The sequence below is a fragment of the Peromyscus leucopus genome, chromosome 15 (genome assembly GCF_004664715.2).
Source record: "Peromyscus leucopus breed LL Stock chromosome 15, UCI_PerLeu_2.1, whole genome shotgun sequence".
Classification (NCBI taxonomy): domain Eukaryota; kingdom Metazoa; phylum Chordata; class Mammalia; order Rodentia; family Cricetidae; genus Peromyscus; species Peromyscus leucopus.
Genome location: NC_051076.1, coordinates 9,254,685 through 9,277,766, shown reverse-complemented (window position 1 = coordinate 9,277,766; position 23,082 = coordinate 9,254,685). Strand labels below are relative to the sequence as shown.

The 23,082-nt window shown below is 43.5% G+C and overlaps 1 protein-coding gene across 5 annotated transcripts in view; it reads right to left on the bottom strand.

Annotated features, from left to right (window-relative positions):
* Positions 1 to 217: 217 nt before the first annotated feature.
* Positions 218 to 23,082, bottom strand: part of Kcnk2 (potassium two pore domain channel subfamily K member 2) — a 195,873-nt gene continuing 173,008 nt past the window's right edge. For all 5 annotated transcript variants that reach the window (XM_028876758.2, XM_028876762.2, XM_028876759.2 and 2 more), the window contains one exon: positions 218 to 2,396. In XM_028876758.2, coding sequence (XP_028732591.1) covers positions 2,079 to 2,396 — 318 coding nt within the window. In that variant the 3' untranslated portion in view covers positions 218 to 2,078. The remainder of the gene's footprint in view (positions 2,397 to 23,082) is intronic.

Below are 23,082 nucleotides of genomic sequence, written 5' to 3'. Positions count from 1 at the left end.
CTACTCTGTCTTAAAACCCAAGCAAACATTAGCCATGTAGTCGTTTGTCTATTATGTGTACACGTGCAAGGCCCCAGGTTCAACCACCACCAAGACCAACCCAAACCATTTCTTAGCTATTGTGAATGAAGAAATGGCAACGACCCAGCCGGAAACCCGACACGCCCAGTTCCATCAGGTTTGGCTCAGACTGAAGTTCTCACAGCAAACACGAAACTCCGACTTTAATTACAAACTTTATTTGTCCTCCCGGTTCACAGTTTTTACGTGGCGCGTCCCACCATATCAGCTTTCAGAACGGTGATTGAGGAAATGGGTGGTGTAGCTTTCTCTGTAAAGGAGCCCAACTTGCTAAAATTTTGGTTAGAACTTTTGTGGATTTATAAAAGTACTCTCTGCAAGCTAACTGGATATTTACATTTCTAGCTTAAATTCAAATTTTGGAAAATATGAATCTTTGATTTTTTTTAAGATCCTGGGTTTATTTCTTAAGACTTTAATCTGAATGCCACCTGTTCACATATGCCAATCCCTCCCCCAAAAGGAAATCAGTTTTGCAATTACATGTAGAGGAATCATTTTCCTTCTGCACTTTAAAAATTATATATACAGTGTACAGTAGATGTAAGTATGAAAATAAAGGAAAGGGGAGCAGTTTACAAGATGCAGATACTAAAATTTTTCTGAATCTTGAAACAGCCAAAAGAATTATAGGATATAAATTTAAATTAAATGGATTATCAGCCTTCTCTTATCTTAAAAAAAAATAACTCTGGGGATTTAAATTGTGCTCCTCAGCATTTTCTCTACTGTTAGAGATGATGTAGGTTGGCAGTCAGCATCATTCCATGTGCAAAAGTCACAGTGATCCCCAGTCCAGCATCTGTGCTCACACCAAGTCACCTCGGCAGACGGACCCGAGGGTGGCTGGGGCTGCACCCCCTCTTCCTGGGCACCACCCCACCCTACAATTTGGCAAGAACCACTCAAGGAAAGAAAAGGGTGTAAGCCTTCCATACCTCATGGGCTATTCCAAGCTGGCAGTGAGCTATTTACTAGCAAATACACATCCATGGCTTCGTTATTTTCTTTTCATCAGAATGAATTCATACCAACTGTTTGAAATCACCTTGTGATATCAGTCGGGACAGCTTTCTTCTATTAAATCGCTCAGATTATAGATGTATGTGCTCACTTCTTCTGCCTTTAAAAATGACTAGTTATTAATAAATGATAAACTCCAAATACTGCCAGGAAAAGGGGGGCTGTGTAGAAGCAGCCGATGTTACCGGCCTGGTAATTATTACTCTGTACATATATATAGATGTACCATTGGTACCCCAGTCAAATAAATACTCAGAGGGCCTTCTCTGACCTCCCTTCTCTGTGGTCCTTGTGACGCCAGAGCTCCTGAGTGTTGCTGCTGTGCCTGTGGTGGGCATCTCTTTCTCCTGTCAAGCTACACATCGCTTCCAGCAGGGTACGGTATGCGGGGGTAGGGTGGGGTGGGGGTGGGGGGTGAGAATAAGAACCAGCAGAGGTCAGCCTAGGGTGGGGGCAGGGAGGGGAAACCACAAGCCCACTAGAGAGGGTCCTGTTTCTTCGTAAGTTAAGGCACTGACAGAAAATTTCTTAGGTAAAAGGCTGCATAAGAATTTCTTGCCATTTACAAAAAGAAATGTTGTCATCCCTAAGTGGTCCATATCCAGGCTCAGTTAGGTGAACCCTGAAAAGTCAAGGGCTGATCCCTCCAAGCTACATGGCTACCAAAGCATTCCAATTCATTCAGAGGCCTTATGGCACGTTAGGAAAAAGGGGGAGGGAAACAGTCTGGGCACGAAAAGGCATCGGACACTGCCTGTCCATCACTCGCCACTCAGTGGATGGCTCACAAGCCTCCCCAGAGTGCTGCCTCAGGACTCCACACTCCCTGGATGTAAGGTGACCAGTTGGGTGTATCTATTGGCTTTTCCTTTCAGCTCTGTCATGCACAATGTTTAAATGCTACCAGCAACAGTCACAAAGAGCCTAGAGAAGCCCTCCCCGATGGCTACACCTCAGACTCTTCCAGAAGGGAGCTACTTCATGTTCTCAATGACAGCTATCTCTTCACCAGCACACCGAGGGGTCAGGCCATTCAGATAGATGCTCTCGGCCTTCAGCAAGGGAGGCAAGACTTCCCTGTCACTGGTCAGGTGGTTCACGGACAGGGTTCTCCTACAAGGAGTCAGTTCCTGGCTGTGGTTCGCGGCCAGCTCTGCGGAGAGCTTCCGTTTCACAGATGTGGCCCGCTGGAACTTGTCATAGATCTCCACGCTCAGCCGCCTCCGTGTCTCCTTGAACTCGGCTGTGACGTTGGCTGTCCATTCAGCAGCGTGTGCTCTGAACTCTCCCACCTGGAGCGTAGGGGCCAAGAAGAGAGAGGAAGCCATCAACACGGGGAGCTACATCTTGTGTAGTTCTTGTTTTATTTGGAGGGGTGGTTAATGAGAAGGTGTCTGTGTTCTGATAGTGACTGTGGGTAGCAGCCATACAGACAGACAAAAGTCAAATTCTTACAGAAAGGGCTCTAAAATATTATGAACATAAACATGAGAAATAAAATTACATTTCTAAGGCTCTAGACACACTTATTTTTTATGCAAGAGTCTGCCATAGAAATATCAAATGCTAAGTCAGGTGTAGTAGGGAACATGTGACTTGTAGTCCCAGAACTGGGGAGTCTGAGACAGGTGGATCCTTAAGGCTTACTAGCCAGCCTAATCTAGTTTGACAGCTCTGGGCCAGTGAGACACTGTTTCAAAAATGAATAAATGAATGAATAAATGAATGAATGAATGAATGAATGAATGTAGATGCCACCTAAGGAACATCTGAGATTCACCTCAGGCCTCCACACCTGTGCATACACACATATACAAAGACATTTCAAATGTTATAAAAAGGAAACCTCTTAACATCTCCCCAAATCTTTGGGGTACTGTCTATTAGTGTCATCTGCCTGTAGTTTCAGGGACTTGGGTGTAGAACAGGTCACTGCGGAGGCAGCAGTGCTGAGGAAGAGTCTGGAATGTTAGCCCCGGTGACTTGGGTGCAGCTGTGAGCTCGGGATGCAACCTATGGTTTAGAGCTCAGAAACACTGCACAGCCTTTGTATCCAACCTTGTGTTGCCACTTAGGAATCCTCGGCGGTGCCGAAATGAGCAAGAAGGTACGTCAGTTCTGCATTGGGGAGAGCAAAGAGGTGAAAACCAGCATGCCTACCCTGAGACTGGCTTGAAGAACCGTACGGCTCAGGGCAGTTCCCTCAATGGGTGCCTGCAGAGGTCATCTGACCCGCCTGACCCACTGGCCAGCAGGGACACCGGTGTCAACCTAGCCGCACGGCTGAGGCTGTGAATGTCACCAACCACAAAGACCCTACCTTAAGGGTGAATCGTTCTCTTCTGATGGTGAAATGCCTCCTAAGTTCTAAGCACCTACAAACCAAAGACCCCACTACATAACCTAAGCCACTTACAAGTCTTTGAAAACTATATGTGCATGCTTGTGTCCTAAAATAGAGAAAGGACCAATCTTTGAGGGGCTCTGCGATCTCCTCCTGGACTAGCCAAATTTTATCATTGGGAATATTTTTTTTTTTTTTTGTGGGGTCCCTAACAGGAAACTGTTTCTGCATTTACCCTCACCTTCCTGGATGGTCACTTAGGCCTTGTGAGACTTTGGTTCTCTTCTTGGCAAACAAGTAACAGTTCTGTTTCACTCTGTTTTTAGCTGTTGATTTGTGTTTTCAACACTGACATGGGAAAAGTAATTGATGGTTTCTAAATTTCCATGCATTTCTGAATAAGGATGGTGTGGTGAAATTTTGCTTGTGCTCTAACAAATAAAGCTTGCCTGGAGATCAGAGTGCAGAGCTAGCCACTGGAGGCCAGGCAGTGGTGGCACACATCTTTAATCCCAGAATTTGGGAGGAGGAAACAGGAAGTGATATGGCTGGGCGGAGAGAAGAAGTGATAAGGCAGGGTGGAGACAGGAGCTTGGCCCCTTTTGGTCTGAGAATTCAGTAGAAGTAAGAAGTTTCTCTAGTGGCTGCTCCTTTACTCCTCTGATCTTTCAGCATTTACCCTGATATCTGACTCCAGGTTTTTATTATTAAGACCAATTAGAATTCACGCTACAAATGGATATAGCTTTTTTTTTTTTTTTTTTTTTAGAATCTGACAGGTGTGTGTACCTGGCCATCGATAATAATGTGTATGTGGGCACAAACATCACAGGAACATCAAATGTCCTCTGTGTGGCAAATGGTAGGGGGACTCTTTTCCCACACTTTAAGAGGTCTTTAATTTCCTACTTGTGTTGTTCTAGCATCTATAGCACATCCCCTCCCTCCAAGGCATGAGAAGGGGTGGAAAGACTGTAAGAGCTGGGGGAGTGGGTACCTAAAGCACATGTGCAGAGTATGGGGGGCCTTCGCATATAGAACTCAGCAGCTGGGACTGCCCGCACAAGACCCACAGCACATGATCAAGGCAGCCCAAACCCCAGCATGGAGCAGGGAGGAACTCATAGAGTTCTGTCCTTAACTCAGAGCTATGAGCGATTGGTGGCTGCTGGGTGAATAGGGGGAGAGTCAACTTCCTCCATGGATGTGTTCCCCTCCTGCACCCAGAGGCTATCCACGCTCCAATAGATGGGTCCTATACCCATGTACATACAAGCAACACTAAATGGACTTGGTGTGTTTAAACAAAAGAGCACGTGATATTGGGGGTGGGGAAGTAGTGGGATGGATGGGGAGAAAACAGAGAGTGGGCTTAATCAAAACATAATACAAGCATGAATGATTATGAAATAAAATGTTTTAGAAAGGAAGTGATTGTTCACTATCTTGGCCTGCTCCTGGTGAGGGAAAAGGCTAAGCTGGCAAGGGGGGAACTCTGGCACACCAAGTGAGATCAAATGTATGGCTACCCCCGAGGCAGCTTAGTGCTCCCAAGGCAAGCTAAGAATGCAGTTGAATCCACAGAAATCCACAAAGATACCCCCACAATAGACTGCTGACAACGGTCGAGAGACAGCCCGAACTGACCTACTCTGGTGATGGGATGGCCAAACATCCTAATTGTCGTGCTAGAAACCCCATCCAAAGACTGAGGGACCCGGATACAGAGATCCACAGCCAGGCCCCAGGTGGAGCTCCAGGAGTCCAATTGGTGAGAAAGAGGAGGGTTTATATGAGCGAGAATTGTTGAGACCAAGGTTGGATAAAGCACAGGGACAAAGAGCCAAACGAATAGAAACACATGAACTATGAACCAATAGCTGAGGAGGCCCCAGCTGGATCAGGCCCTCTGAATAAGTGAGACAGTCGATTGGCTTGATCTGTTTGGGAGGCATCCAGTCAGTGGGACTGGGTCCTGTGCTCATTGCATGAGTTGGCTGTTTGAAACCTGGGGCTTATACAGGGACACTTGGCTCAGCCTGGAGGAGGGGACTGGACCTGCCTGGACTGAATCTACCAGGTTGAACTTAATCCTCAGAGGAATCATTGCCCTGGAGGAGATGGGAATGGGGGGTGGCCTGGGGGGAAGGTGGGGGGCAGAGGGGGGAGAACAAGGAATCCGTGACTGATATGTAAAATTAAATTAAATTATAAAATAAAATAAAAAGAATGCAGTTAAGCCTGCAGGTGGGGACTGTCACACATAGTTCCCTCTCAACTAAGAACAGATGATTAAATTGCACCCTGATTTTAGGGGAGAGAGCTGTTGGGTTTTGTCAGCTTGATAGAAGTTACAGTCACCTGAGTAGAGGCCACCTCGTTTGAGAAAATGTCCTTATTAGATTAGCCTGTAGACAAACCTATAGGGCATTTTCTTGATTAATGATTGATGAGAAAGGGCCCAGACCACTGTGGGTGGTGCCATCCCTGGGCAGGTGGTCCTGGGTGCTGTAAGAAAGCAGGCTGAGCAAGCCATGGGAGCAAGCCTGTAAGCAGCAGCCCTCCATGGCCTCTGCCTCAGCTCCTGCCTCCAGGTTCCTGCCTCCAGGTTCTTGCCTCCAGGTTCCTGCCTCCAGGTTCCTGCCTCCAGGTTCCTGCCTCGGCTTCCCTTCATGGTAGACTAAAAGGAAAGTAAACCCTTTCCTCCCCAGATTCCTTTTGGTCTTGGTGCTCATCACAGTATTAGAAAGCAAACTAAGACGGGGTGCTCTCGGGCGAGCAAAGCACAGGCCATATCTGTCGGTGAGAAACTCACTCACTCAGATTTGCTTCCTATGAATCCTACACGCAGTGGTAAATCACCATCCGTGGTTCCTACTATGCTCCTATTTCCTTCTTAAATTTTTAAATTTATTTTACATACCAACCACAGTTTCCCCTCCCTCCTCTCATCCTGTTCCCTCCCTCCACCTCCTTCTACCCCCCCCCATCCACTCCTAGGAAGGGTAAGGCTCCCATGGGAGTCAACAAAGCATGGCCTACCCAGTCAAGGCAGGACCAAGCTCCTCCCCTGCATCAAGATGGACTGATGCTCTATTTCTTAACCAGCAGTCTCCCTGCTCAGGCTGACTGCATTAAATCACAGTCCACATCACCCTCATGTCTAGAGCACCTGCTGTCAGACACGGTGAAGAGCGTTTCGTGAACACACACTGTCCTGAGGTTTTGAAATAACACATTTAACGCAAACAGTTAAGAGATCTGATTTCTCGGCAACTTCAACTGAATTTTAAAGGCAAATTATAGCTTAAAGATGAAATGTCTCCATTAGTAAGGTCTCTAGATAAGATAGTTTCTGTTTTCTAATGTAGTAATTATCTTAGTTTACTTCATAACCAACAATCCTAATAGAAGTAAAAAAGAAAAAAAAAATGTTTGCAACAAGGTCTCAGTACACAGCCTCATCCTGACCTGGGATTCAGTGTCTCCTTCAGCTCCAAGTATTTGTTTGATTATAGGCATGCCTCCTGGCTGTGTAAAATTTGAAATGTATTATAAAATGAGAATCATTATTAATAAAGTAAGATGATTCCACATGATCATTGCTTCTATTGCTGATGAGTTTATGGAGGAATTTGCCTGCTCTATTTCATAATTCATAATTATGCAAGAGTAAAAACAGTACTAGTCTGCTCTTTGATGAGTTTCCCTGAGCAGAAGTTTAGTATCAACTTCAATACAAAGAGAAAACAAACAAATCTACATTTTCTGTTTAAATGAGTGTCCATGAATGCAAGAATCAGATCTGACATCTAATTTATTTCCATACCCCAGAAGGCCGCTACTCTACTAAAAGACACCCTCCCTTTTCTTTGGTAATGTTCCCCCACCTCCAATCTTACAAAATACATTTTTACTATAAAAGTTACACTTTGCTTATCAAAAGTCAACTGCTAATCTTGTCGTTGGTTGACTTTCTGTTATCTCTAGCTAGAATATAAGCTGTCTGTATACCCTCAACATTAGGTAGCTGGTATGTACCAGACATTTGATAAATGCCTATGGGATGAATAAACACATCACTAAAATCACATCCTCTCAACCTGACACATTGGTGATAAAAGCTAATGTTGCGAAGCCCACATGCTGCTACTGTTTTTTCTTTCTCTGTATATGCTAATCTTATTTTCTTCCTCTTCCATGTTTTGCGAAATAAAAAAGGTCCTTAGTAAGTGGACTGCTTTGCAAATGGCTGTATTTCCAGCAGTCTGGGCCCCACCTTTGTTAGTGCTCACTTGCCCCTTGTGGTTAGTCAGCAGCCAAGCAGTTCTCAGCACGATGGGTGCATCAAGGCTTGCATGGGCTGTGTCTCCCACAGGCTCATGGCTTTGAAGACTTGGTCCCCCGAGAGTGACACCGGGAAGGTTGTGGAACCTTAGGAGATGGAGCTAGGGTGGACTCAATCCCTTACAGCCTGGACCCTGCTTCTGTCTGCTCTCTGCTTCCTGCTCTGGTCTGCTTCCTAGTCTGCTGTCATGCCTGCCCCACCAAGATATGTATTCCCCTTGAACTGTGGCCCCCAAGCAAACCCACCCTTCCTTCCTTTTCCCTCCCCTCCCTTTCCCTTCCCTCCCCTGCCCTCCCCTTCCCTTCCTTTCCCTGTCCTCCGCCTACTTGTCTGTCTCTCATCCTTAGTTGTTCTTGATCTCCACCATGGGTGTGTATTTCTGCTCACTTCGGGGAATGGGACTTTCCTAATTTTGATAGAATCCCCAGTGGTGGACAAACAGCCTCTGGAGGGTGTCATAGCCTAAGTGAGAAGAGTCGGAAATAGTCAGGGAAACGGGAGTTTGACTCAGTGTACAGTCACATCCTGTGTACCTGTAGGCAGCCATTGGCATCCACTACTAAGCATCACATTCATTAGTATAAGACAAGAGAGATCAGCTGCTACACAAGAGAAAACACGTGAGATGGGTGTGTACATATGCACTCATGTGAGTGTGTTCTTAAAATACAAAGGGCCCTATGATTGATAAATATAATAAAGTCAGTGCTGATGTGATGCCCAAGAGTATCTTCATCGTTTATTAATTCTAAGACTAAAAGTCATCTTGAGAAATGCAAAGAATCCACACTAGATGGAAATCCACCCAACAACTGGTGATGCTACTGGGGTGGATATGTATGGCTGAATCTCCTAAAGGAAGCAATGAATCCCCTCATAAAAACACACCCTTGGGCTATTCATCAAAACCAACCAAAATGTTCTTTCCTAACTGTGTCTGTCTTCACTATTCTTTATGATAGTGGACTTAGGGAACATACCTGCTAAGCTTTGAAAATATGGAGGAAAAAAGTCCCTCAAAAACCAAATCAAAGCATGCATATGAAAGAAAAATTATTCCCATTCCTTAAGAAAAAGATTAATTTGTTCCTATTTCTAAAGAAAGAAAAAAATAAATGGTGATGTTATACAATTGTATCACAACATATTCATTAACCATCAATAACAGTGTCCTAAAGTACAGAATCATTTTAACACTGATTTAATAATGTATCCAAGAAGTGAAGGTGCTATGTTAAAAAGAGAGAGAGAGACAGACAGACAGACAGAAACTAACTAACTAACTAACTAACTTTGGGGCTAGAGAGATGGCTCAGCAGTTAAGAGCACTTGTTGCTCTTGCAAAGGAGCCAGGTTTGGTTCTTAGCATACATGGTTGTTTGCTCAACCATCCATAATGTCTCTTCTGACCTCTGTGGGCACTGTACTTACATGGTACACATACATGCATGCAGGCAAAATACCCATGCACATAAAATAAATAAAATCTCTTAAAATTTTCAGAAGAAGTTCCCTAGAACATTAATTGCATTAGAAAAAAATTTTGTTGTTTGAAATGTTGATACTTTTGATGATATTCTGGAAAATTAAAACAAATTCTTATGCATTAAATTTATTTGGTTTTGTTGGATTTTTTTTCTTTAAATTTTAAAGTAGCTTAAATAGTACTTCCTCTCCCTTTGATACAGCAGTGTACATCATTTAGTGATGGAGCCGAAGGCCGCACAGTGGTCTGAATGGTCACCTCGGACGTTCCTCAGTGTGGGCATTCACTGAAGAGCCTTCTCCTTGTGTACTAACAGTCAGATCAGTGCTTCTCAATCTACTTTGCATCCATTTCACTGCATCTTCCCCTAACTTGCCTTTGTTCCTTAGGGCTCTGGTCTTTTCTATCTCACTGGATGATCATGTCTTTCCGTTTGACAATGATATTTTCCAATAGCGCTTTAATCCATATTTGCAGGTCAGCTCTCCCCTGGACACATGACTGCTCAGTGGGCATCTCACTCTGGATGACATGAAGACATTGCAAATTCATGTCTTCTGATGACACTGCGGAACTTCTCAAGCTGATGTTTGAAGCTCCACACCATCACAGCACTTGCAGGCCCTGAGCTGCCCAGGGCAGATGCTATCATCACCCCCTCCCCCATTCCTCGTACTTGCTCTCATATAAAAACACCTGAAGTTCCTGCAGATCACTCTTGCTCCTCTCAGCTCCTTCACATCAGTCTACCCCCTGTGCTGTCCCACCCCATAATCTCCCAGCATCCCCACCCCCCACAACACAATTTCCACCCTCGCAAAGATCTCATGCAATCTGGGGCTTGCCTACCCCTCCAGAGTCAACTCTAACCAGCTGCCCTCACCAGCTCTACTCCCAGGACCCTGTGCATATTTCTTTCAGTTCCCTGAACAGGCTTTATGTCTCCTAGACTTGCCAATCCCTCAGTCCAGAGAATAATGTTTCCTGTCCCTCTGGAATGGTTCCTGCTCACAGGGAACTGAATATCCTCACGTAGCCATTTCCCAATCCCCTGGAATACATTTTGATCATCATCTGTTTGTTCCTGGGCTTTTCTGTACACTCAGTCCTCCCCTCCCAGTGCTCGCAGTACAACTTGTTACAATTGTTGCTTTAATTTGCTTATCTGGCTTCATGACTAGAGACAGGTTCTGAGTGCTGTGTCCTGTTGGGCATTTCCATGTCCCAGAAGAGTCTATGCACTGAGAACCCAGCCATTGTCAGCTGCACGAATCAGGTGAGTGAATGGCAAACTAATCATCACATTCTTTATATATAATTGGGTCAAAGGGTGACTGTTTCCTCCATCTGACAAGACATCTTGTTCTTCTCTGCAGGGAGAGGCAGCCTGTGAGAAGCGTTCATATCTAGCCAGGTCTGCATAGTAAGGTCCATCATGTGTTTCCTCAAACCTACTAAGTTTCTAGTCATGGAGCTGAGCTGAGGAATGCCAGGCCTGCGTAGACTCCTCTATCCTAGATCTCCTCTGCTTACCAGTCCCCTCTCCACTTCCACAGCTCCAACTACTTTGCATGACAATACCTGGTAAGCAGTGGAAGACTCTGGCCTTCCCACTCTGGGTTGGCTAGTGATGGGTCTCCTAGGGCTTTCCCAGAGAGGATTAACTGAAAGCAAGAAGAGCCACTCTGAGTGGAGCAGGGACTTTGGGGACAGACTAAATACAAGGTAAAAGGACAGAGCCCCATGGGCTCCATCATGCATCACTCTGGGCTTCCTGACTGTGGGAGAAATGTGACCAGCCGCCTCACATAGGCACCTTCCCCACCCTCAAACAGATCAAAGAAACCCGCCCCTCCTTTAATTGCTTCTGGTCAGGGATTTTTGTCACATCAACAAGAAAAGTACTAATACGCTGTCCTTATGGGGTGCATCCCCTAAAAGGAAGATGAACAACTTTCACGTCAGAAAACTAAACATCTTCCTTGGCAGCTACAGACATTTGCTGAGAATCGGAGGTATTTCCAGGCAGCAAAGCAGCACAAGAATGAGTCCTGGCTTCTTGTCTCTGTTTGAGTTGAGATTTTTGAACTGGAACTCTGCCTTGTTTACTGACGTGCAGTGTATTGCCCTTCACTCTGTACTGTGAGTAGATTCCTTGGTCTGGTTTATTTTTGTGGCTGTCTAAATGAATGCACTTCTCAGCATCTCTTCTTTCCTCTGCCAATCTTCACTGGAAGGCAGAAAGCCCAACACGGTTTCAGTGAACTTTCCAGTTTTGGAAATGATTTTCAAATTAAACTATCAAAAAGTAAGGTCTTTTTAGGTGCCTATATAAAGAGATTATTTTCTTCCAGACAGCTATACAAAATACCAGCTGCATACTTTCCCAAGAAAGTAGAACCCTTTTCTGAGAGGTAGAAAGTTGAGTCCATTTCTGAAAGGCAATGCGTCTATGCTTTCTTTGCCCTCTAATCCAATTTTTAGCCATGTTTCTATGAAAAGAAAATTTCCCATCCTGCCTTTTATTTCCTCTGCTTTCCCATTGCTGGACCAGGACTTGCTCATGGGAAGCAATTGCTCTAACATAGCGACACTACTCATTTTTGTAAGAGACTCACTTCCAGAGCAAATGGAAAAACATCTTCCCTACAAAGCAATAGTTGTGGTCTTCTGACCAGTATTGCACTGCTGAATCTCAACCCAGGTTGCTTCACATAAATTCCTCAGTATTGGCCAGGCAATGGTAGAGCACGCCTTTAATCCCAGCACTTGGAAGGCAGAGGCAGGTGGATCTTTGTGAGTTCGAGGCCAGCCTGGTCTACAAAGTGAGATCCAGGACAGCCAGGACTGTTAACACAAAGAAACTGTCTCAAAAAAACAAAAAACAAACAACCCCCCCCAAAACAAACAAAACAAAACAAAACAAAACAAAAAACAACTCAGTATTAAACAGAGCTGTCTCATGAGTCCTGTTTTTGACACAATTTAGCAACTAGTCACCAAGTAGCTGGGCAGCACTTCATTTTAGCCATGCTATTTACTCTATGCTAACGGGAAATTTGTTTATTCACCTTGATCAAGTAACAAACAATTGAGTAATTTGGAGCCAGCATCACAGCGTATTTTCAGTGACAATCTTAATTATGTCAGTCAATCTCAAAACACTCCAAACCTTTGTCCTCCTAAACCACATCGTCGGAGTCTCTGTGCTCCCCCTGGAGTTATCTGCTCCAGTGTTCCACCCATGCGACACACCTCCCCAGCCAGCTGCCACCTTTTAGAGTCTACCATCTTTCGGGCTCCAGTCATAAAGAGAGAAAATTTGCCAATATTCTAAACAGGCTCTCTTCAAAAATTGAGTACCCCAATTACAGGACTGCCCTCACCTGTAGCCACTTCAGATGGAATCTGTGGTGTTTGGGAACATGGCAAGCATCTATGGTAGCTCCGGATCAGAAAGCAGTCATACTTTCTTTCCCACAAAGTCCCTTCCATCAATGTTCCACTGACTCACTCACTGCCTTCCCACGCTCACTCCAGGTACAAAGCCATTTCCTTCCTTCTCTTCCTCCCTCCCCTCTTTTCATCCTTCCTTCTTACCTCCTATCCTTCCTCCATCCCCCTTCTCTCTCTTTCTTTCTTCCTTTCCACTCTTTATGTTTCCCTAGTCATCTTTTCCTGCACAGCCTGTTCTGCCTTATCTAAATTTTATCCTAATTGGTTTTGCTTTCACTTCCCAAATGTCTTTTTGAGTAGCAACCAGCATGTCAGGTCAGCCAGTTCCTCTCCTGGACCATCAGTTGATGAGCAGTTTCTCCCTGGAAGTCTGAAGTCTGTTCAGTTACCAGCACTTAATTCAAATACTGGGTAATATTGTAGGCTCTAGCCCCTGTAGGCACAGTACCACAGAACCTCTTTCCTATGGCCTGTCCCCAAAGCCCAACACTTAGGTCTTGGTAACGAACTGGAAAGAACCTTCATCTTTAGGAACAGAGTTAAACAGGCCATCCCAGGCCTTGACCAGAAATCTTCCTGTTCCCTTAGATGGTGAGATCATAAAGGAATGTACTTTTCTCGGCACTCAGCTGTGTGCAGGCCTTAATGCATCGAGGAAAGTTAAGTATCAAAAGCAGCCAGCTGGGCTGAAAACATCCCTCTGGTTCAATGTGTAAAAATAATCGGAAGCCTACTTTGCGTTCCATTTTCAGAGACTGCCAAGATGTAATTCCTAACAATTAGCTTTATTCAGTTTCTGAAGTATTGACATTTCATTTTATTGCTGAACAGCACTGTTAAAAAGAGCAATTTAAATTGTCTCTTTACCAACCAGGTTAAAAAGCCCTCACAAACCCAAAAGGAGTACTTAAGTGTCACATTATTCTGACAGAATGGTATGTAATTTTGCCCCCACTGGTTCAGGAGAGTTTATGTAATTCTCATAAAGTCTCCTTACCCTAAACTACCTGTTATACTTAATAATTCTTGAGCTTCTCAACAGCAAACATATGGATACGATGCATAAAGATTAAGAACAATAGCATGAGTTTTTGTTTTTAGTACTGAAATTCTTCCTGATGCTCTATAATTGGGGTTTCAGTAGCAACCTGTTTTAGGGAGTCATCCAACTTACACAATACCTTACTACATTGTACAAATTAGGATATTGAAATATATAAAACAGTTGAAAGCAATTGTGTACCATTATAAAAATTCTGCACAGTTACACAATTGAGTTGTAGACATTAGATATTTGCTTAACTGTGAATCAATACAGAAACTATGCCAGTATCATGGTGAATGGGTGGGGTTGGGGACGAGGGGTAAGAAGTATGGCTCTCTTCATTGTCTACATTCTTTAAGGCTTGCAGAAAATGCTAAATCAAAAATAATGATCCAATGAGGGAGTTGATTCAAACTTACAGGCATTCATCCTAAGATGTATCCATTTAATTTGAATGAAATTGAACATTTAATGCCATCTGAAGATACATTCAGAAAACCTAGACTTAATAACAGTTTACCCCTCCTCTATAAAGAGTGTTTTATATTCACCACAAGGAAATGGGAACAGTCCATTAAACAATGTTCTTTCTTCTTTCTTCCTCTCCCTTTCCTACACACTGTGTCCCCAATAGTGAAGTGGAAGAGAATTAGCTAAATATCAACCAGTGCCCTGGGTTTGGAGAGGCACCATGACTCCACTGCATGAAGGGAACTTCTACCCAAGAGGCTACCCAATGCTGGGTTTCAGCCTAAGATAGAAGAGGACGGTGACTCCAGAAGGCGCCAGCAGAAAGGACTAGAGACCAAGCAGCAGGTGGGCATCCCTGTGGGGAGGTGGCACTGGGGACAATTCAAAATCAGCTACCTACAGAGAGGCTGATACATTAAGAAGTGGAGAGTTGCAGGCACTGGGTGTTTTACCTTAGACAAGAAACAAGTTGCAGATATTGGAAAGGTGTCTTCTTGATGGTTTCATGTCAACTTGACACAAGCTACTGACACAAGCTAAAGTCATCTGAGAGAGGGACCCTCAGTTAAGAAAATCTTCCATAAGATCGGGCTGTAGGCAAGCATGTAGGGCATTTTCTTAATAAGTGATTGATGAGAAAGGGCCCAGCCCATTGTGGGTGGTGTTATCCCTGGGCTGGTGGTCCTGGAGTCTGTAAAAAAGCAGGATGAGCAAGCCACGGGTAGCAAACCAGTAAGCAAGACTCTTCCATGGCCTCTGTATTATCGGCTCCTGCTTCCAAGTTCCTGCCCCACTTGAGTTCCTGTCCTGACTTCCTTCAACATTGAACAGTGCTATGGAAGTGTAAGTCAATGAACCCTTTCGTCCCCAACTTTCTTTGGCCCTGGTGTTTTGTTGCAGCAATAGTAACCCTGGCTAAAACAGGGTGAAAACAAAACTAGAAGCAACTCCCTTGTATTATATTAGAATTGGAGATATTAATATCAACCCATGGCTTCTGAGATAGACCAATAGCTAGTAGATACATGATAGATACATAATAGATAGATGGTAGATAGGTAGACAATAGATAAGTAGTTGGTAAATGATATATGGGTAATCAAAAAACATAGGGAAATACTAGGTTGCATGCATAAAAATATCCTTTACCTTTGTCTACAGAAAACACCTAGGCAGTGCCCAGCTAGCTCAGCCAGCAAAGCTGAGACTCAGAGTATGTGGGAGCAGAAACACTCCCATTAGCCAATAATATCCACATATTTGTCTCAGGACAAAGTACAGTGCTTGGGGAAAGGTGTGACCCAAGAGCTAGGCAGAGAAACTCCAATGGAGTCTGAAAGATCTAGAAAAAAGGACTGTTCTCACAGTAATGGGGCTATGCCAGGAGACACAAAAGAGTAGGGAGGGGCTCTCATTGGCAAAGCAGCAGCAACTTGAGCATCATCCTAAATAATGGAAGTAAAACATGGGCAATGTGCACCCCATATGTTCATAGATGGGAGAATAAACCTCTGTATCTGTATTGGCATAATCAACAAAATGTCCTGTACATGGTTCATGCCTGTATTCCAAGCACTAAGGAGGCTAAGATAGGAAGACTGCCATGAGTTTTCAAGGGCAACCAGGGCAATGAAGAGAACATCAGGCTAGCCTGGGCTACAGAGCAAGAGCTAGTTTCAAAACATCAGAGAATGGCTGGAAAGACACCTCAGTGGTTGAGAGCATGTACTGGTCTCGCAGAGGACTGAGTTTAGTTCCCAGTATAAGCATTTGTAACTCCAGTTCCAGGATCTGATACCCTCTGTCTTCTGAATGTATCTGCACTCTTGTACACACACACACACACACACACACACACACACACACACACCTTTAAAAATAATACAAATAATCAAATTTGTAATTTGATAACCTCCACACAAGATTCATCATCAATTATACAGGGAAAAGAATGATTTCAGTGAAGAAGTCGAGCAGTGATATACACAACCCAGCATCAGGGCTTCTGAAAGAGGAAGCAAAGAGAGTTATCTCTGTTAGATACATGCTAGGGATTTAGGGCTAGTTACTGTGATACTTGTATGTTATTGGGACATGCAAGGAGGAGCCCAGAAGACACAGAGAAATGCCACTGGGTTAAATCTCACACTGTCACTGTAGCCTTTGCAACTATTCAAGCAAAAGGAAGACTATTAGAATTTAACTTAAAATGTATATGAACAGAGGTGTTTCAAGAAAATATTTTGGGATTTCATAAGCAAAAAATGTTAAAATTAAGATGAAGGTTCAGCATGGTCCTTGTGCCAGTTAGGGTTTTGTTTGTTTGTTTGTTTGTTTGTTTTGCCAACTTGACACAAGCTTGGATCTGGGAAGAGAGACCCTCAACTGAGAATGCCTCCATCAGATTTCTGTCGACAAGTGAGCGAAAGCATTTTCTTGATTGATGACGGATATGGAAGGGTCTAGCTCACTGTGAGCAGTACTGCCACTGGACAGGTGATCCAGGGTAGAAGAAGAAAGTAGGCTGAGCAGGTCAGGAGAAGAAATCAGTATGTGGCATTCCTCCATGGCCTCTGCTTCAGTTCCTGCCCTGACTTCCCTTTATGATGAACTACAACTGTAAGCTGAAATAAACCCTTTCTTCTCAGAAGAAGGAAAAAGAGAAAGAGAGAGAGAGAGAGAGAGAGAGAGAGAGAGAGAGAGAGAGAAAGGAAGGAAAGAAAGAAGGAAAGAAAGGAAGGAAGGAAGAAAGGAAGGAAGAAAAGAAGGAAGAGACTAAGGCTCAGGATGACTGCTGGTCAAATACAGGGCTTGAACAAGTACAAAAAAATATTTCTGTCACCCTAGCCACTCCTTGCTCTTGGTCCATATAGAGAAACCAGTCTCTCTCTCTCTCTCTCTCTCTCTCTCTCTCTCTCTCTCCTCTCCCTCTCCCTCTCCCTCTCCCTCTCCCTCCCTCTCCCTCTGCCTCTCTCTCTGTGTGTGTGTGTTGTATATATGTGTTCAACGTGGATGTGTATGTGTGTGTGTGTGTGTGTGTGTGTGTGTGTGCGCGCGCGCGCGGCACGCGCGCGCGCGCGCGCGCGCGCGCAGGTGCATGTGCTTATGTATGTGCATGTGAGTAGAGGCCAGAGGTCAGAATCAGTGTCTTCCTCGGTCACTAACTGAGGCAGGGTGTACTGGTTACTTTTATGTCAACATGACACAATCAAGAGTCATCTGGAAAGAGGGAACCTCAATTGAGGAAATGTTTCTATCAGACTGGCCTGTAGGCAAATTTGTGAAGCATTTTTTTTTTGACAAATGATTGATGTTGAAGGATTCATCCCTTTATGAGAGGTACTACCCTGGGGCATGTGGTCTTGGGTTGTATAAAAAGCAGGCTGAGCAATCCATGGAAAAGAAAAGCTAGGAAGTGGTGTTCCTCCATGGTTGATGCTTCAGTTTCTGCCTCCAGGGTCCTACCCTGTTGGAGTTCATGCCTTGCTTCCCTTGTTGATGGACTGTGATGAGGATGAATAAGCCAAATAAATACATTCCTCCTCAAAATGCTTTTGGTCATGGTCTCTATCACAGTAAGAGAAACCTAGTTAAGATGCAGGGTCTCTCACCACAGCCTCTATCACAGCAAGAGAAACCTAGTTAAGATGCAGGGTCTCTCATCACAGTCTCTATCACAGCAAGAGAAACCTAGTGAAGATGCAGGGTCTCTCACCACAGCCTCCATCACAGCAAGAGAAACCTAGTTAAGATGCAGGGTCTCTCACCACAGTCTCTATCACAGCAAGAGAAACCTAGTGAAGATGCAGGGTCTCTCACCACAGCCTCATCACAGCAAGAGAAACCTAGTTAAGATGCAGGTCTCTCAACAGCTCTATCACAGCAAGAGAAACTAGAAGATGCAGGTCTCACACAGTCTCTATCACAGCAAGAGAAACTAGTAAGATCAGTTCTCATCACAGTCTCTATCACAGCAAGAGAAACCTAGTTAAGATGCAGGGTCTCTCACCACAGCCTCTATCACAGCAAGAGAAACCTAGTTAAGATGCAGGGTCTCTCACCACAGTCTCTATCACAGCAAGAGAAACCTAGTTAAGATGCAGGGTCTCTCACCATGGTCTCTATCACAGCAAGAGAAACCTAGTTAAGATGCAGGTCTCCATGTCTCTTACACAGCTAGTGAGCCTCCAGCTATCACAGCAAGAGAAACCTAGTTAAGGTGCAGGGTCTCTCTCTAACCCTGGAGCTCACCAATTTGCCTGAGCTGGTTGGAACTCCACTGACTCTACTTCCCTAATGCTGGCATTACAGACACATGCTACCACCATGGCAGGCTTTTATGTGGCTGCTGAGGATCCAAACTCAGGTCCTCAGTTTTACTGGTTGAGCCATTTCCTCAGCCTCTGAGACTCACTCCTTTATTATCCTCTACTTCAAAGTTCTGAGAAGAAAATGTAAATATTTTGTTTACCTTAGACATAATTGATGTGGGAAGGGTCACCCAGTCAGAAACCTACAAGGACATCTTACAGTAGGTATTTGCTATTAGGATTTATGGGGAGGGTTGTGTGTGTGTGTGTGTGTGTGTGTGTGTGTGTGTGTGTGTGTGTGTTTAATTGGAGAAAAAAGACCATAGAATTATATAATAAATTCCCAAAGAATATGTGACTCAATATATGTTATGAACCCCTGCCACATGAAGTAAATTCAATATCAGTGTGTATGTGTGTGTGTGTGTGTGCAATCTTCATTTTTAAAAGAGGAAGACCACACAAAACAATCTATTTTGAAAGTGTGCTTTTATATACTGTGCTATGCATACTATGTACACATAGTAGATGCTCAATAAAATGTGTTAAAGCAATGTGCATGGATTGAAATGGACTTTGGAGTGCTACAGGGAGATTGAATGATGATGTCGGAAAGGAGGGCATGAACAATATAGAGTCCTGGGTAGAATGATGTGAATGTTGAGTTTGCAATTTAGAAACCTACTGGAATGGATTGCAAGGAAGAGCCCTGCCCCTACAGAGTTCACCACACACAGGATATATAATCACACAAAATAATACAAACTGTGGTGAAGTAAGATTAAGACAAAAGTAAAGTCAGGCATGATGCCACACACCTGAAATCTCAGCACTTGGGAAGTGGAAGCAGGAGAATAATAAATTTGAAATCAGCCCGGGCTATAAAATTGAGGGTAAAGCCCACCAGGGGCATAGAAGACCCTGTTTCTTAGTTAGGGTTTCTGTTGCTGTGAAGAGACAGCATGACCATGGCAACTCTTATAAAGGAAAACATTTAATTGGGGCTGGCTTACAGTTTCAGAGGTTCAGTCCATTATCATCACGGCAGCATACCGTAGGCAGACATGGTATTGGAGAAGGAGCCCAGAGTTCTACATCTGGATCCATAGGCAGCAGGAAAAGAACTGTGTGCCACTGAGCCTGGGCTTAAGCATCTGAAAGCTCAAAGCCCACCTCCACAGTGACACACTTCCTTCAACAAGGTCACATGTACTCTAACAAGGCCAGATCTCCTAATAGTGCTACTTCCTATGGGTCACGCGTTCAAACACACATAGGCTTTGGGAGCCATTTCTATTCAAACTACCATACCCTGTCTCAAAAAAAGTAAGATAAAATGAAGACTTCCAATGAGATCCTGAAAGGAGGGATAGTTTAGGCTGAGTGCCAGAGACTATTGGCTATCCGCAGAGATGTGGCACCAGATCACAGATCAGAATGATCCAGTCAGCAAAGGGACAAGTGTTAACACGCAGGCTTGAGGCCATGGCTCCACACTGGGAAGGGATGGAACTGATGTGTAATGGAGCCTCGTACATCCAGAACACTGAGAGAAGGCCCCCAGAGAATCCACCAGATAAACCTACAAGATGGGCCCAAGAAGTAAACAGAATGTAAAGTACACAAGATTACCAGTCATGTAAAAGATTTTCAACTTGATTCTCAGAGTCACACAGAGAATTTTAAAATACAGAGTAACACTATCAGATTTGGATTTTTTAAAAAAAATTCTACTTGAGCTGACAAAATGTCATGGGAAGGAGTGGGACATCTACTGTAATTAATTATCACATTGTTCTAATACTTACTACATAGAATGACAAAGGCGGACTTCTATGACCTCAGAGTCCTCTGCTCTGGGAGGAATGCAGAGGGCAGGCAGATGTCCTAGGTGGGAAGGTGGACAGGAACCCTCCCTTCACTGTTCCCACCATACAGTGATGTGTTATAGGCTATGAGTTATGCTGATAATTATAAATAGAATTCCTGTCATGTTGATTGGACAGACTTGGCCATGGGCATCTTACATTCCAATGTAACGGCTCTCTAGGGGCAGAATACTTAGAGATCAACTATGCATTTTTTTCTTTAAATTTTATGCTCTGCTCTATGATGACAAATTTGCAAGATGCCACATGGCAGATATTTTGGAAGAAAAGACTCCAGCACATTTACTCTCTTAAGAGACATGAGATTCATGAAACACAGGCTGTTCTTCAATTGTTTTTTCTACGTATACATGGAAGGAGAATATTTTTAAATGCACACTTAGAAATGTTACTACTATATATGTCCCAATAAAGAGCATAACTCTTTTGAAATCATATTTAGAAGACTTGGAAGAAGGGTTTTAGACTGTTTAAAAATTTCTCAAAAGAAGGTTTTCAACAAATTTGTACAAAACCAACCCTAAAAGCAACAGTTTGATATTGGTGGAGATGGCATTTTCCAGCTCCATTTGCACATTTAGCAAAAGATGAAATCAAAGATTTCCTGTTTTCATTGGAATCTGTATATCTATAGAACTCTCCATTTTCAGACATGATAGCCATTAAGTTAAAAATCAAAATAGCCCTATAAAGCAAAATTTGGACTTGTCATAACAGTGTTAAATCTCTATCTAAAAATTAACAAAGCATGTGAATCACACTGCTGCTATTATCAATTTTACCAAGAAAAACAAAGCTTTTATATTATCAAAAAGTACAATTAAAATATGTAAAAGCTAGCTCACATTCATTTTGTTAACATTTATTTATTTGCATGTATTTTAAATAACATCTTTCCTTTTAGAACAGGGACACAGTAACATGTTTGTGTAATATGCAGATAAATATGTAGACATGCACACGGTCAATTCTTTTTCACTGGTAACTTGTCACACGAAAAACTTGGAGATTACTGGAGAAGAGAAGTGGATTGATGAGAGTTACAGAGCAAAGCAGGCTAGGCTGTGGGGGTGTTGGAGTGATGGATCAGATGGACTGAAGTGGTCATAGGGTTCATGGATCTCAGTGATGGTATGGACACAGTGTGAGACAAGAAATTTGATGTGTTGTGGCCATGGCATCAGGAAAATCTGTGACATATGAGCCAAGTGGGTAAGGAAGGACAAAATAAACAAATGACAAAAAGTCTTTTATCATGAGCTAATGGACGGATGTTGGGTGATGTTTCCAAAAATCTGGAACATCACTGGATGCTATGTAGACAGGACATCAGCGTCTCATGTGAGTGATGATAAAACTGAGATAATAAATGACTGCTTCATCTGTACTGTGTTCCCCCAAGTGGGATGACTGCAGGAGTGTACAGCCTTCCAAAAATCTCCTTCAGCATCTTCAGCATTATGACCTTTGCTGTAGGTCAACATTCACTTGGATGTTGACATCCTGGACGGAATCCCTCACCAAAGCCCAATTCTGTCTCCTTACCATATTACCCAACACTATGAGCTACACTAAGTTGCTATCTTAGTCACGGGGTCCTGCTGACATCCATTCCTTCATCTTCCTAGCATCCTATAAAATTTCCCTTTCCTCAAGTATTATTGGTGTGTTAAACTCTACTGAGGCATGTATCTCAGCTCTGGAATACTCTGCCATGCTCCTCACTGGACTCTAGTCACTGTGGGCTGACCCCACATGTTATCTTTTAATCACTAGCATGGATCTCAGTGTCTGAAATAGAGTGGTTAAAAATCTGAATTATCACCACACAAATGAATTAATTTGTCTTTAAACTACTCTGATTAATTGTACAATATTCATTATCAACTTGAGTCAATGTGGAATAACCTGGGAGACACAGCTTTGACTGTATATGTGAAGAAGTTTCCATAAAGAATTAACTGAGGGGAGAAAAAAACTGACACTGAATGTGAGCAGCACTATCCCATAAGTAAAAGGGGGCGGGGAAGCAGCAGAGTGCCTAAGAACACGCATCCCCTTCTCTGACTCCTCATCCAAGTTATGAGCATGCAGCCTCCCAGTGCCACAGAGAGGAATTTGTCCTTCCTTCCTTCCTTCCTTCCTTCCTTCCTTCCTTCCTTCCTTCCTTCCTTCCTTCTTTCTATCCCCTTCTCTTCCCTCCAGAATAGACTTGATTCCCTGAACCCTAGGTAAGAACAAATCCCCTTTTTCCCTAAGTTGTTTCTCTCATGTATTTTATCATAGCAGAAAAAAAAAAATCTACTAATGTTTGAGACACAATGGAGGCATTATAGGGATTATTTGACATCTGAAAGCCATTATGTAGAGCCTGTATTCACTATACATCAGCACACTGGAAACTCTATTCCAGGCAAAGTAGATATATTTTCTTTTCTCTATAGAAGTCACAAGAAAAATTATTTCTGCTTTCCCGGCTAAACTAGTCTCTGATAAAGCACATTACCAGAATAGTGTGGCTGCAAACTGCAGCTGGGGCACTTAATAGTGTGAAATGCAGGACAGGACGCACGGGGTAATGGGTGCTGGAAGATCGATCGGTCTCCACCCTGCTGCTGCTGCCTGCAGA